This window comes from Macaca nemestrina, chromosome 7, assembly GCF_043159975.1.
Source record: "Macaca nemestrina isolate mMacNem1 chromosome 7, mMacNem.hap1, whole genome shotgun sequence".
Taxonomy (NCBI): Eukaryota; Metazoa; Chordata; class Mammalia; order Primates; family Cercopithecidae; genus Macaca; species Macaca nemestrina.
Genome location: NC_092131.1, coordinates 11711961 through 11726134, shown reverse-complemented (window position 1 = coordinate 11726134; position 14174 = coordinate 11711961). Strand labels below are relative to the sequence as shown.

Below are 14174 nucleotides of genomic sequence, written 5' to 3'. Positions count from 1 at the left end.
GTGTATTATTTTTCATAGGAAAAGTGGAAATTGCTAAATCTCCAACTCTAGGGCAGTGGTTACATTTTGGCTTATGTTCGTGATAGAATAATACACAACTGTTAAAATGGAATTTTGATGGTCATTTTGAAACATGGATTAAAAAACACATTTAAATGTGTTTTCGCTCACCCTCTCTCTCTCTCTCTCTCTCTCTCTCTCTCTCTCACATACACACACACACACATACACACACACACAGAGGAAAAAAGATTGGAAATAAAAACCATCAAAATGTTAGCAGTGATCATGTGGTGGGATCATGATTCTCGTTTTTTTATCCTGTTTTGTGTTTTCTTAGTGTTCTATGCTAAGCATATATTATTTTTAAAATTAGAAGAGGAATGAAGGTATTTTACAACCCATATTGTCATGGAGGAGCCTGGCATTGGGGGAGGGGAATGGCTGGAGGGGTTGCTGTGAGTCCTAGTGAGTCACCAGCTAGCTGTTGGGTGAGTTCCTTGATGCTTTCATAGTAGCGTGGGCATGACAACGTCTGCCTCAACAGGCTGCTGTGAACACTAATTTTTTATAGATTACCATATGCACCATCAATTATAAAACCATGAAAGCAAAGCCCTGTTTTGCAGGTGCAGTAGAAGTTGTAGCTTCATGTGGGGCTGTTTGGCCAGGCCACTTCCCTTTCGGAGGGCACATCTACCCAAGCTCCCATGGCCCTGGATAATTGTCTCTCTCTCTCCTTCTTTGCAGCTGCCCATGATGGGAGGAGCTTTCATGGACTCGCCCAATGAGGACTTCAGCACCGAGTACTCCCTGTTTAACTCCTCTGCCAATGTCCACGCAGCTGCCAATGGCCAGGGCCAGCCGGAAGATCCTCCTCGGTCCTCCAACGACGCCGTCTTGCTATGGATTGCCATCATAGCCACGCTGGGGAACATCGTGGTGGTGGGTGTGGTGTACGCCTTCACCTTCTGAGGACGGCGCACCCTCCACCACCATGGGGTGAGGCTTGGCACGTAGCTCTGACTTGCTGTTGGCCTTTGGCTGCTCTCATGTTCTAGAACCAGGAGTTTTGACCAGAGGCAGCAGCCATCCTTCTGGAATTTCCCCCCAGCAGCCCTGATTTCAAATATCCCACGTTGTGGTCAAGCTGAGTCAGAAGACATGGAAGTATGGGCCTCCCACCCCTAGAGGCATGATGGGGCAAGGCCTTCAGAGGGCAGATTGGGGATCCTTGAAACTACATTCCAGGAACAGGAGACTAGATGGAACAGCTAGTTAGGTTTAAAACATAGGCACAGTTTGATGGTCGCTTGCTGGTGGTAAATAATCACTCGTGTGTCTTGTTTTTATGCAAACTTATCGAACCTAGGGTGTGGGGTGCTGGGGCAGGAGCGACCCTCAGGACTTCAGTGTTCCCGACCCAATTCTGGTTTAACATTCAGTACCTTGGCCACCTAGTAGGGCCATTGGATGTTCCTAATTTGACTTTGAAATGGCACCTTTGTCACGAGACACCCGGTCCCTTCCAAGACCCAAGTGCATCCGGAGACCCAGGGATGGGAGGTTACTGGTCATAGGGTGGGGTTTCTGGGAGTGTTGTTAGTGGTTTTTATCTCCTGGCTGGACTTTCTCTTCTTTTTAAGAAGAGGAGGGGAGAGGATGGGAGAGGATGTCTTTAACAGCTAGATCTGCCAGGCAGTGGACTCTTCAGGCCACCCACGTGAGGATACTCTTTCTTCTCTGAGGAATCGTGGAATTTTAAAGATGAACAAGATTCATGTCCACTGAATTATTCAATGCATGGGTCAGAGAGGGGGGTGATTTGCCTGTGGTCACCAGGCACATTCGTGGAGGAGTCGGGACAGGAAGATGTGTCCTCTCTGTTTCAGCTCACTGCTCTCTCTCACTGCTCAGCTCACTGCTCTCTCTGCCCCAACTAAGCACTTCCCTGAGGAGGTTGCCGAGAAGCTGCCCTGGGGAGAATGTCCAGGCGTCTTGAAGGTGGATGCAAGATTGGCAGGCTGCTCAGTCACCCGTCCTTTACACTCAGTGTGGATACCATGCATTCTCCTGCAGCGTGAAAGTGCTTCTGCCCAAGCCACTTCCTTAAATTCTCAAAAATCAGCATCTGGGGTCCTGGCAAACAAGGAAGCTTCCAAGTAAAAACCAGAAAGAAGGGCACACTTTTCTTTCTTCCTTAGGAAATCTTATTGCACAGGACCGACCCCCAGCCCCACACCTTCCCAAGGCAGCCTCCCTGTGCAGATAGAGTGAGAAAGGTCCCAGAAGGGGGCTCACTCACCTCTAGGCCCAGAGAGGCTTTCTCCTCACTTTGTACACTGCAAAAAAAAAAAAAAAAAAAAAGAGAGAAAAATTGTGTCAATAACACCCTCTGTGGTAGAGAAACTTTAAAAGCTGGTTAGGAAGCTCGCGTGTAGGTTTAGGGACAATTACAAGAAAGCTGGACTTTTCACTCTGGTCTCAGGAGAAATGAGCGTTCTTGACGACAGGCAAAGGGACATCTTAGGTGTCCAGAAGCAGCATTCTTCCCTGGAAGCCGCCATGGTAATAGGATTCCTAGCTTGGCTCCAGACAGTGCCTGCTCATGGCTGCCAGTTCCTACTGATCACATCCGTCACTGCCGCCGTTTATCATCTGCCAGTGCGTCAGCTTAAGGGGAGGTCACGAGTGCAAAGAACCTGACTTTGGCATTAAGGGAGAAGGGACACAGACCACCTGCCTGGAATTCCTGGAATCACTGACAGGGTGGAGGCTGGGCTGGGGAGTTAGCCACGGCGTGCGTGGGTGGCTGTGTCTCCAGCAAGTCTCTCTCCCTCAAACCCCAGGTCTGCTCCATAAGCAAGATCTTTAAAAGATGGATGTCTCCATGAGAAAACCCAAGGCGAGAAGCCCAGAGCCAAGGCGGGGTTGCGTGATGTCCTCATGGAGTCACTCTGCCTCACACGCTCAGATCTTCCCTTCTGGCCCCACATCCCCAGGAGGGCCTGACCCCTGTAAAGATGCAGGAGGCAGCTGCCTGGCTTCCAAATGGCCCGTGGAGATGGCAGTCGAGAGAGGAGGTTCTGTGTTTGCTGCGGCAACGGGAGGAGAAGGCAATGGCAGGAGAAAAGGATGGCTTCTAGCCCTGAAGAGGACTCCAGCATCCCAGGAACTGGGCGCTTCCGGCTGCAGGAGTTTTCCCTATGGAGGCCCCTCAGCCTCCAGCCCTTAACATAAATGTCAGTTAAATTCAGTTTTCAAGCTTCTCTCGCTTTTCAGTATCAGAGCGGTAGATGGTCCAGGGCATTGGAGACCTCGACCACTCTGTATTGCAGATTACAGTGACTTCCTTGGGGTTGCTCCATCTTGGTCTCCTATGGTTTCTTTATCAACTTTGTTTACCACCATCTCTCAAACAACAATGAAGATAGATGCGCCCGTTAGTGTCTGATTAAGGAGCAAAGGATGGATTTCCGGCCAGAGCGAGCTGCACTCTCCCTCCTGCCTCAGCGGGGGTCCGTCTTAGTAGTTCGGAAAGGGGAGAAAGATGCCGGTCCTCACTGCTTGAATTATGTGTCCAGGTGCTGCTAGACTTGCATGCACACTAACTCCTTACAATCACCACACAGCATCATCGCCCCAGTGCACAGATGAGGAACCAGAGGCTCAGAGGAATGAAGTCGCCTTCCTGAGGTCACACAGCATGAAAGTGACAAGCTAGGATTTGAACCTGGGAAGTTGGGCTCTAAAGCCAGGCTCTTTCTGCCACACAGTACTGCCTTCTGTGACTGGATGACACCTCCAGGGCACATTTACACCAGGCCCTGAATCTGCAGAGGCTGCTTCTCAAGATGCCCGTCATGGTGTGGCCTGGGCCAGCTCTGGCTTCCACAGGTCCCTGACCGCCCTCAGAGTGGAATATGCTCAACCTCCTGCCCAGTGCTCTCTCTCTGCCCAGATTTCAGGGGTACCAGTCCCGAAGGCATGCCCGCTTCTTTAAGACTGAGCTCAAGTCTCCTTGGAAGTCTCTGGTGAAGTTCCCAGAGACTGGTTTTCTTGGGATGCAGGCAGAAAGGGGACCCTCCCTGGCCAACACCCAGGACCCCAACAGAAGCACCCACACATAGAAAGAGGCTCACAGCAGCCAGGAGTGCAGAGTCAGAGTCCTGGGACCATCTTGTTCTGCAAGGTGACAGGGGAGAGGGATCACCCCTTGTTCAGTCTCTAGCTGGGACCTCTGTACTGGCTTCTCCTTTGATGGGGTTGCCTGTTAAATAGCTGTGCCTCAGAGAAAGTGTCCTGCATTTTCTGGAATGTTCTCTGTGCTTGCCCTTCTGTGTGCCCCTCCATTGCTCCTCTACAAGCAATTAGGTGATTCAAAAGAGCAACTTAGGCTGGGCGCAGTGGCTCATGCCTGTAATCCCAACACTTTGGGAGGCCGAGGCGGGCAGGGACAGGAGTTCAAGATCAGCCTGGCCAACATGGTGAAACCCCGTCTCTACAAAAAAAAAAAAATATACAAAAATTAACCAGACATGGTGGCATATGCCTGTAATCCCAGTTACTCAGGAGGCTGAGACAGGAGAATTGTTTGAACCAGGAGGCAGAGGCTGCAGTGAGCTGAGATCGTGCCACTGCACTCCAGTCTGGGCAACAGAACGAGACTCTGTCTCAAAAAAAAAAAAAAAAAAAAAGAGCAACTTGCTGCTTTGTGAGGTTGTGAGCGGCCACCACTGGAAGTCTTTGAGAAGTGGCCAGACACTACTGTAGCTAGGCCTGTCTTAAGAGGACTTGTGCCTCCAGGGACCCAGGCAGGCAGGATGATGGCGCAGCTCTTCCTACTCCAAGACAATGCTGTCCTTCCCCTTTGCCATGAAGTCAAGGTCAAGAAGCAAATAAGACTCCCTGCTCCACTCTACCCCCAAGAGAGAAATGATTCTCTCTCCTTTCAGATCCCCCAGGATCTGAGGGAGAAAGGCTGGGAGGAGGGGCAGCAGCACTTCGCTGGAAAGGCAGCAGACGCTTTTCCAGCCCCAGTTCAGCTGGAAGGCTTGGAGGCCGGCCAGAGCACTCTGGCATATCCTGGAGTGGGTCCCTGGAGACTGAAGAGGCTCGGTGGAGTCTGTCTGTTGTCAGCGCTGCTGCCTGATCCCTGCAAGACAAATGGCACTTTCCTTCTTCAGAAGCGTGATCTGCCTTTGTTATTAGCAGTAATATTATTACCAGTTATTATTCTTGCTGGTGTCAGTTTTGCATATCTTTTTGTTGCTCTATTTGTGTCTCATTTACTTTTCAAATTGCCCCTGGGGGCAGGAATGAGGATGCAGAGAGATGCACATTAATTACTGTCGCATTTTTCTGTGGAGAAAACTGAGGCCAGAGCCGATTGCTCACAGCTAAGGAGCTGTGATTCAGACCCAGTTCTGTCAGCTCTAGAGGCACCTGCATCCGTGCCCACCAGGGTGATCCCCCTGGGATGGACCATCTCTGGATATGGGGCCTTGGAGACTGGGGTTGAGGTTTGGTCCTGAAGAGCTTGTAGCCAGATTGCCATGTTCAAGTGTAAGTCCAGGAAAGGGGCAGGCAGCAGTGCACATGGATTTATCAGTTTCAGAACCTCGCAGTGATAAGAGGCTTTACAGAGCATCTAATCGAGACCTTTAATTTTGGGGGGAGAGCAGCTGAGGCCACATGGAGAATTAGTGGAGAGCTGACAAGAGTCTGGGCGCCTGGCCCAGGGGTCCGGGATCGGTGGTCCAGCATGTTGTGCATTCAGTGGGAAGCAAAGGGCTTGCCCAGGATTGCCTGCCCGAGCCCCGAGGTGGCTTGTACTCACTGCAGCTGCCACCGGCCCCCTTTGCTTCATCCTGGCAGATGCCCAGTGATTGTCCCTGAGCAAGTCCCAGGGTTGGGCTGAGCTGCTGTGACAGGGAGGCCCAGGGAGCTCTGCTCAGGGAGCCAAAGGGAACAGTCAGAGCCTGAATGTTCTATGTTCACCTGCCCCAGCCCCTCCCACCCTGGCCCATTCCACAGGCCCCTGACCATGGTCACTCCCTGAGAGGGATGGAGGAGACGGTGGTTGAACTGAGTGCTGAGAACCCAGAGGGACAGAGTCCACAACTTCCAAACAGGAAAAGGGACCTCTCTGAAAAATCTGGATAACCAGAATTATCACAGCATCCACACATTCCCAGTGCGTCCCTCTGAGATCAGACCTTGAGCATTTACTGGGTTTCTTTTTGAGGAGGAGGGAAAGTGACAAAGGACAAAGCAATGCAACCCATCATGACTGAAGACGATAAAAGACTCCCTGGAGCGAGAAAACAGTTACTGCCAGAAGCAGAATGGAAGAGCCAAAAAGTACACAAAATTGACTCCATAAATTTTGAAATAAAAGTGTGTGGTGTGTTCTGAGTCACTGTAGAAGCCATGCGTTTATTATCAAGATAGAAAATAAAAGCAGAGAATGACGTGGCCATTGGTCCTTGGAGAGGCTGCACAGGCGGTGCGGTCCCCGGGGGGTTCCGGATGCTGGTCTTCTGACTGTGGCGGCCGCCTCACCCCTGCCCAGATGGCTCCATCCAGACATCTGGTAAGGTCGTCATCTGCTCCTGGATCCTTTTTCAAGCTGGTTCCCTGCCTCCCCAAGAGGAGATTTGAGCCCCATTCTGCCTTGGAAATAAATCCTGACAGTTGTGCACAGCATATTTGCAGGGAATTTGCAGGCCTTGGTTATTGGGAGAACCAGAGCCCACTCCACACCGAGCCCCGTCCATGTGGCTGAGCAACACCCCTGTGTCCCCTGTATCTGTCTCACTGGCTTGCTTTCTGCCAGTTTCTTAAAGAACCACACCATTACCGCGTTTGCCGTTCGAAGCATTGTCCCAACAGTGCAGATGGTCCTGACAAGGGCTCTATACGCTGGCAGAAGGGAGCTTCCAACCTTTTAACCTGAGGAAACTGAGTCTCTGAGAGGCTTGGGAGTGTTGCCAGGTGGAGCTTCTCAGAAGACAGGGGTCTTGAGCCCAGGACACCTAACTATCGAGTTTTCACTAGGAGACTTAGTGGTGACTTTCATGAGGCCGGTCGTTCTCAAGGAAGGGCTAGGGGCCATCAGCAATGTCTGGAGACCTTTTTGATTCTCACAGCTTGGTGGGGACTGCTGCTGGCATCTCATGGGTGGAGGGCAGGGATGCCACCGAACATCCTACAATGCACAGGGCAGCCCCCCACAAATAAGAATTACCCAGCCCCAAAATGCCAACAGTGCCGAGGTCAGGGAACCCTGCCCTGGACCATCCTATCTCTGATTCCAAAACGATGCGTGCTTTCCACTTTTCCCCATTTGTGAGTCATTGAATAAATCAAAGCTCTTCTGAGCAGCAGCAGTGATCATGGTCACTGCCATGAGTTCAAATAATGCCAGTGGAGGACAGTGATCTGGAACTCCCAGCATGTCATATGGGTCTCTTAGAAATCCATGTGACTGTTTCCACCATCTTGGGCATTTGTGGGGACCCCCAGACTGAAGGCAGAAAACCCTACAAAGTGGATGGGAGTGTGGGGCTGGATTTTTCCCCACCCCTAACTTTGTGTCTCTGGGATCTCCAGGGACCTGGCCCCTCACCAGTGCCTCTGAGGCGCATGCTTGGGGAAGAGCTTAGGAATGGGATGGGCGTGGGAGTGCTGGGTAGCAACCTTTGAGCAAATCTGCATCTTATTTCTGACCTTTTTCCACGTGCTCAGTCCTATGTCCGCCAGTTGAAGGCATACTAATATTCTTTATACTATTTAATCTTTTGCAGAAACCTTATTATTGTAACTTGCTGCTCTCCGGATACCAGTTCTTCGTGCCGAGAGCATCGGAAATGTTTCTGTGTCTTACTGATGTTTTCATGATCAACTTGTAAGCAATTGACTTCATAAAAGGTATTTTAACTATTCTTGGACCTTTGCTACCCAAGCACCTGGTTTCACCATGCGATCACTCGCTTTTCTACAGTGAAGACTCTTTCCTAATGTAGGATTTCGATGTGCTCTTTTGATTAAAAATATCTAACCTTAAAAGATGTAAAAATGTATCTGTGAAATCTTCTCACTTTGTTAGCATTGTTGCTGTTGTCGTTTTCTATGATGATAATTGAAGAGAGAAAAGAAGAAAACATGAACACTGTGTCTGGTTCTCATCTGTGCTTTATGTAAAGTAGACAATCTACTCAGCTTTAAAAGGCTCAGCCCCAGTGTCACCTTCATTCTGATGCTTTTCCTGCCCCACTGGGGCAGGACAGGTCCCCTGTTCCCTATCCCCTCCTGATCCCACTCCATCATCACACCTGTAGCAAATCGAATCGCAAAGCTACATTCAATTTTCCCAACTATCTGAGTCATCTAAGAGCAAAGTTTATCTTATTCAACACGTTATCCCCACCACCCAGCATAGTGCCTGGCTCCTAGCAAACACCCGCTATTCTGTGAATGAGTGAATGATACCTGAATGACCAGCCCAGTACATTTCAACACTACGAGGAACATGGACCATATCGTTTTCTTTATTAGTTCACTGACAGTAACAAACATTTGTATAGCACTTATGAGATGTTTGGTGTAGCTCTGAGCTCTTTCCACACATGTTAACTCGCTTAATCCTCATTTTACAAATGAGGAGTCTGAGGCATGCAGAGGTTTCTTGCCCAAGGCCATGTAACTGGTGAACCAGGACTGAAACCTGATTCTGGGTCAGTCCTGGGCTTAGGCCTTAAGAAGCCTCTTTTTGGTTCTGGCTTTGGAACCCTGAGAATGCAAGCAAGGCTAGCCTGCTGGATGAGGAGAGACTACAGCCTGGCCATTCCCAGCCTGCCAACAGCCCAACAGATAACTGAGTCAAGGGAGGGATTAGAGCAAGAAGGTGTTCCATAATGTCAAGAGGTGCATGGACTTTGTAGGCAGCAACTAAAGAGATCACTGAGGGCTGCCTAGAGGAGGCAAGACTTAACTTGGCATGGAATCTGCAGAAGCAGGTGCACAGCAGAGGGTGCATGGGGGTCGGGCTAGAAGGCCAGGCTGGATGAAGGTCAAGGCAGCAGTGGAGCTGAGGCTGCTGAGGATGAAGGGATACAGCCAGCGGGAAGGGGCCTTGAATGTCAGGGTGGGCGCCATGGTGGGCCATAGGCCACCATTGGCCATAGGGAAGCAGGGCTGGTTCTCAAGTAGAGAGCGCTGCAGTTTCTGGAGCAGGGAGGCAGCAAGAGAACTGGGAAAGGGCTCTTGATTTTTCCCCTCGAACCTGCCCCTCTGGCATCTTCCCTAGCTCACTGGATGGCACCTCCGCCCTGCACCCATCGCTGATAGGCTAGGGTCTCCCTCCCAGTCGTGTGCCTTGCAAAGATGGCAGAGGCTTTCACATGGCCCAAAGGACTGCGTTCTCAAGACTGATAAGCATCATTCTGAAATAGCAAAAATGGCTAGCAGCAAGGTTTTTCAAGAAAAGGAGGCATCCCCGGTCCAATGCTGCTGAATTTACGTCTCAAGAAGCTACAGCCAGTCCAGCCCAGGCCACAACATGTCGCTTGGTTCCTGCCCCACCCTCCCTGCTAACATTTAATTGAATTTTTGGTTTTACCAGTCAGGATTGTAAACGCATACATCCTCATGCAATGTGCCTGTTCCTAGTCAACCCTGGTATTGTAAGGGTATGGGAAGATTTCCTGGAACAGAATGCCCATCTGTAATGTGGGGCCTGTAAAGAAATAAAGGTTCAAACAACCACAGCTCTTCACTTCTGCCCAGGAGCCAGTTACGCTGTGGGTGTTCCTCTCTCCTGGGGATGAGTTGGCCCCCCATTAGCTGTGTACCCGTGGAAGGCTAATGCCTCCTCTGGCTCACCCCTGTGTCCTCCCCAGTGCCCAGCCCAGGGATGGCAGCGTCAGGCTTTCCATAAATGAACTAATGAGGGGGGCGGGGATGAACACCGCAGCCTCCCTTCAGTGCCTGCCGGAATGGCCAAGCCCTGCATCCGCTCCCCAGAGCTTCCTGAGCCTTTAGGGGTGGAGGAGGGGGAGAGAAAGGGGAGGGACAGGTTTCTAAGGCCAAGATGGGCTCCTTAGTGATTCTGGCGAGGCTGCCTGTTTATTTAGTTACCTGATACCCATGGTCTCCAAAGCTTGCCCTCGCTGGGGATTTTCCATTTGACTTCCAGCGGCTCAGGCTCCGCAGGGTGCTGGCCATACCAGGCAGGAGAGATGGTCCAACAATTAATATTGATGAGAGCCAGCTGCTGAGGCCTCTTCCGCAAGCAACACAAATAATATTAACTACCACAGCAACCAGCATTTGAGCCGTGCTGCCCTTAGGGTTTGTGAGAACTTTCCATTCCAGCTTTCCATCCTCTGAACACGTGACTTGTGTCGGCCCCTCCCACGCCCCAAGCACAACCAGCCAGGGCACCTACTCTCTGTCTTGTGTGGGGGGTGGGGTGGGGAGGCAAATGATCAGATGAAGACAATGGGTTATAACTGCATGACAGTGAGAAGCTGAAATGGGCAGGGGTGAGGAGGGCCACCTAACCAGGCTAGCACTTCAGGCTAGAACGCCAGGGAGACAAGCCTCCAGTTTTTAGAAAACAAAACTGAAGTTCCTTGACTTGTTCATTCAATAAGCAATGACTGAGCACCTGCCACGGGCCAGGCGCTGTTCTAGACACTCAGGGTGTAAAGTGAACAAAACAAAGCCCCCTCCTTCTGATAGCAAAGGGAAGGTAGACAAGAAGCCAATTAAGAAATAAAGATCAAGCCTTACTTTCTGAAAAACCAAAAGAAAGAAAGTGAAAGAATGCGCTGCGGAATAGAGACAGGTGTTGGGGGAAACAGAAGGTAAATGTGGGGCTGGAGCAGGAGGGGCATGCGGTTTTGGAGAGGATGATCAACGCATTCCTATCTCCAGGGGAGAGGTGGTGCCAGTGGCTCAGGGTAGGGTGACAGTTCAGAGAGGTGACCTGACAACCTGCCTGGCCACCCCAAGCTTCTGGATAGACAGAGTTTTGTACTCAGGTCTTACAGAGTGTTGTCTTGTCCCGGAAGTGCTTCTGGAAATAGCATCATTAATTCATTCATTCATTCATTCACTCACTCACTCATTCATTTGTCCATTCCTTCACTGAGTCTCTACTCTGAGCTGGACAGGCAAGAATACCCCCCGGCTGCTGCCCCCACGGTGCTCATGGTCCAGGTTCAAAGTTCCTATGTCGTGTTCATGGTTGGGGCTGCAGGACCCAGTTCTCCCCGGAGACTAAGTCTCAGAAGATACCTGGTTAACCAGCCAAAGTCTGCATGTGGGTGACAGTGGCTGGAGACTGCTGCCTACAGGGAATGCCCAGGTGGTGCCTTGTACCTCGCTGGACCCTTGTGAGTGGGAAAGGCACCTCCCTGTGTGGCTCCTGCAGGTGCTGCTGGGGCCTAGCACCCTAGCACCTATCTCAACAAGTCAGACATGGCTGCTGGGGTAGGTGCATGCTGGTCTTGGACTCTCAGCATCTGCTGTCACTCCTTTCAGTAAAGCGTGCTATTTCCTCTTGGGGAGCCACAACCCACTGTCTGTGTACTTGATCCCTCCTGGGCTGGGTAGTCTGAATGCCCCATGGCCACAGTGATATGTACAAGGTGGGTGCATGGCTCTGGCCTGAGCAGTGGCGACCTTGCAACCCCCTGATCCCAGTGGCTGGGCCAGCAGTGATTACACAACCAGGCAGATGCAAGCAGCATAGATGCCCGGATTTGTAAGGGAGCACTGGGAAGTGAGGTCTGCAGGGGGACTCTGTCTCTCTGCTGGAAGGAAAGCCAGGAAGATGTGAGCCTGTCCTGGCTGCCACCATCTCACCACTGTGAGAGAAGCTGCTGAGAGTGAAGCTGCTGGAAGCGGAGCCCAGAGATAGGAAGAAAGAGATTGGATCCTGATGGGTTTAACTTCTGATTCTCCTTATGTGAGCTGATCAATTCCCTGTCTACCTGAAGCAGTTTGAGTTGAGTCTCTGCCCCTTGTCATAGAAAGGGTGTTGGCAATACTACTTCAGTGCACTCTGACCTTCACCCCACGTAGGAATGGCCACCCCCAGTTTGAGGAGCTCCAGGGCGCCGTCCTATTCATTCTCGGCCATCCTGGGCTCTCCTGCCTGGCTGCTGCCTCACTCTATTCCTGCTCTCACCTAGTTCCATTTGTCCCTGGAAGTTTGAACTGTGAGCCTAGCCACAGGTTCAGCTTTTCTGGCTCGACACGTTGTCCCTGGTTTTGGCCTTATCTGCTGGTTTCTGATGGCCCCAGATGCTGACCACCAATGAGACTCAGCACCTAGGACCTGACCCCAGGATTAGCCTGACCCTGCCTCCAAAGAATTAGAATGTGTCAAACAAACTCGCTTCTCATTTTTGTTTCATGCCAGTAGAGTGGGGTGGGGGGCAGCCCCAGTACAGCCCTTCGTCATTACTGCTGCTCCGGGAAGCCTACCATAACCAACGTTATGCATCCCACTTCGTAGTTTGCAGAAATCCTTCATGCAGTGGACTGAATATTTCCGCCACCCCCCAAAAAAATTCCTGTGTTGAAATCCTAACCCCTAATGTGATGGTATTAGGATGTAGCGGGCGAGGTGGGAGGGGATCTTTTGAAGGTGATTAGATTATGAGGGTAGAGTCACATGAATGGGAAGTTCCCTCATCAAAGGGACCCCAGAGAGCTCTCTCGCCCCCTTTCTGCTGAGTGAGGATGTAATAAGATGGCCCTCTGCAACCTGGAAGGGGTGCACCAGAACTCAAACTTGTTGGCACTTTGCTCTTGCACTTCCAGCCTCTAGAGCTGCAAGAAATAAATCTCTGTTGTTTCTCCAACCTAAGGCATTTCACATACATTTTTAAATTTGACCACACAGGAGCCCTGCAGTGCACTGCCCAGATATCCTCAGAGGGCTGGTGCATTTCGGTGTGCACACCTCCCAGCAGCAGTGTGCCTCTGTCTCTAACTGAAACCCCTGCAGGCTGCCCTCTGGCTATGGGAGCAGCAGCTTTGCCCACACAGAGGGAGCAGCGGGGAAGGCCAGGCAGTTTGCTCCCTTCCTCCTCCCACATGGTGGCACTGACGACAGGTGTCCCAGCCCCTTTGCCTCCAATGGGCTCTAACAACTTACACCCCAGAACTCCCTGCAGGACCAAACTGAGGCTGCCCCCAGCAGGACACTGCCTGAAACTGCTACCCTGGCTTTGCTTCCTGCAAACATTCCCATTTCCCAGAAGCACTTCCTCAATAAATCACTTGCATTGAACCCTGGTCTCAGGTCTGTTTCTGGGGAACACACCAAAAGAAATGACCCTAACTCCCATGAGAGCTAGACATGCTCATCTACATTTTACAGATAGGGAAGCTAAAGCTCAGAGAGGTTAAGCAACGTGTCCAATATCACACAGCCAGTGAGTGACAGGGTAGGCTTCAAATTCAGTTCTTCTAGACCCCACAACCCAAGGCACTCCATCCTCCATTGATTAATTAGATGCCTGGGATTGAAATTAGCAATCAGCAATCAGTCTTGAGAAGCTGGACGCTAACACCAGAGCCTTAGAGAGCTCTCTGCAGCCCAGGGTCATCGTAAACACTGACCACAGAAGCCACAGCCCTGAGTTTCATCTGCCCTCTCACCCAAGCCTTGTTCATCCTTTCTCTTGCTCTGTAAGCCAACTGTGTGGATCCTAGGATGGAAGCCTTCACGTCCATCCAGACAGCCCTGAAGAGGAGAAACACAGAGCCCCAGTTACTACAGGGTCTGAACCCAGCTGTGACTGCTTCCACCCTGTGAAAAAGATACTTGTTATGAAGCCACTGATGAAGGTTTTCTTATATCCATTCAAGGCTCCCCCCGCCCCTTGCAGTGTGCTTAGGGTTCCTTTTGTTTGGAGGAGGGGGCAAGAGCACTACTGGGCAAATGTGAACATGAAAACACCGTGTGATGGATGACCGGTCAGTCGCAGGCACGTGGCTGTGTGATGAGCCCGTGTGACTCCCATTGGCTGGCTCCAAGTGCTGCTAGAAGCTGGATCAGAGGCGAAATCCTTGGTGGGCCGCTCAGAGCCATGAGCTCCTGGGCTCCCTTACACCCATAGGCCTGCAGAATCAGGAGGTCGTGTGAGCTGGAG

The 14174-nt window shown here is 51.1% G+C and overlaps 1 protein-coding gene across 7 annotated transcripts in view; it reads left to right on the top strand.

The window, feature by feature from the left end:
* C7H14orf132 (chromosome 7 C14orf132 homolog) overlaps positions 1-8171 on the top strand; it is a 48575-nt gene extending 40404 nt beyond the window's left edge. For 6 of the 7 annotated variants that reach the window (XM_011717072.3, XM_071099644.1, XM_071099642.1 and 3 more), the window contains one exon: positions 751-2877. In XM_011717072.3, the coding sequence (XP_011715374.1) occupies positions 757-975 (219 nt within the window). In that variant the 5' untranslated portion in view covers positions 751-756 and the 3' untranslated portion in view covers positions 976-2877. Of the gene's footprint in view, positions 1-750; positions 2878-7808 lie in introns of those variants that run through there. The other variant, XM_011717069.3, reaches the window with a different exon arrangement.
* Positions 8172-14174: the final 6003 nt, after the last annotated feature.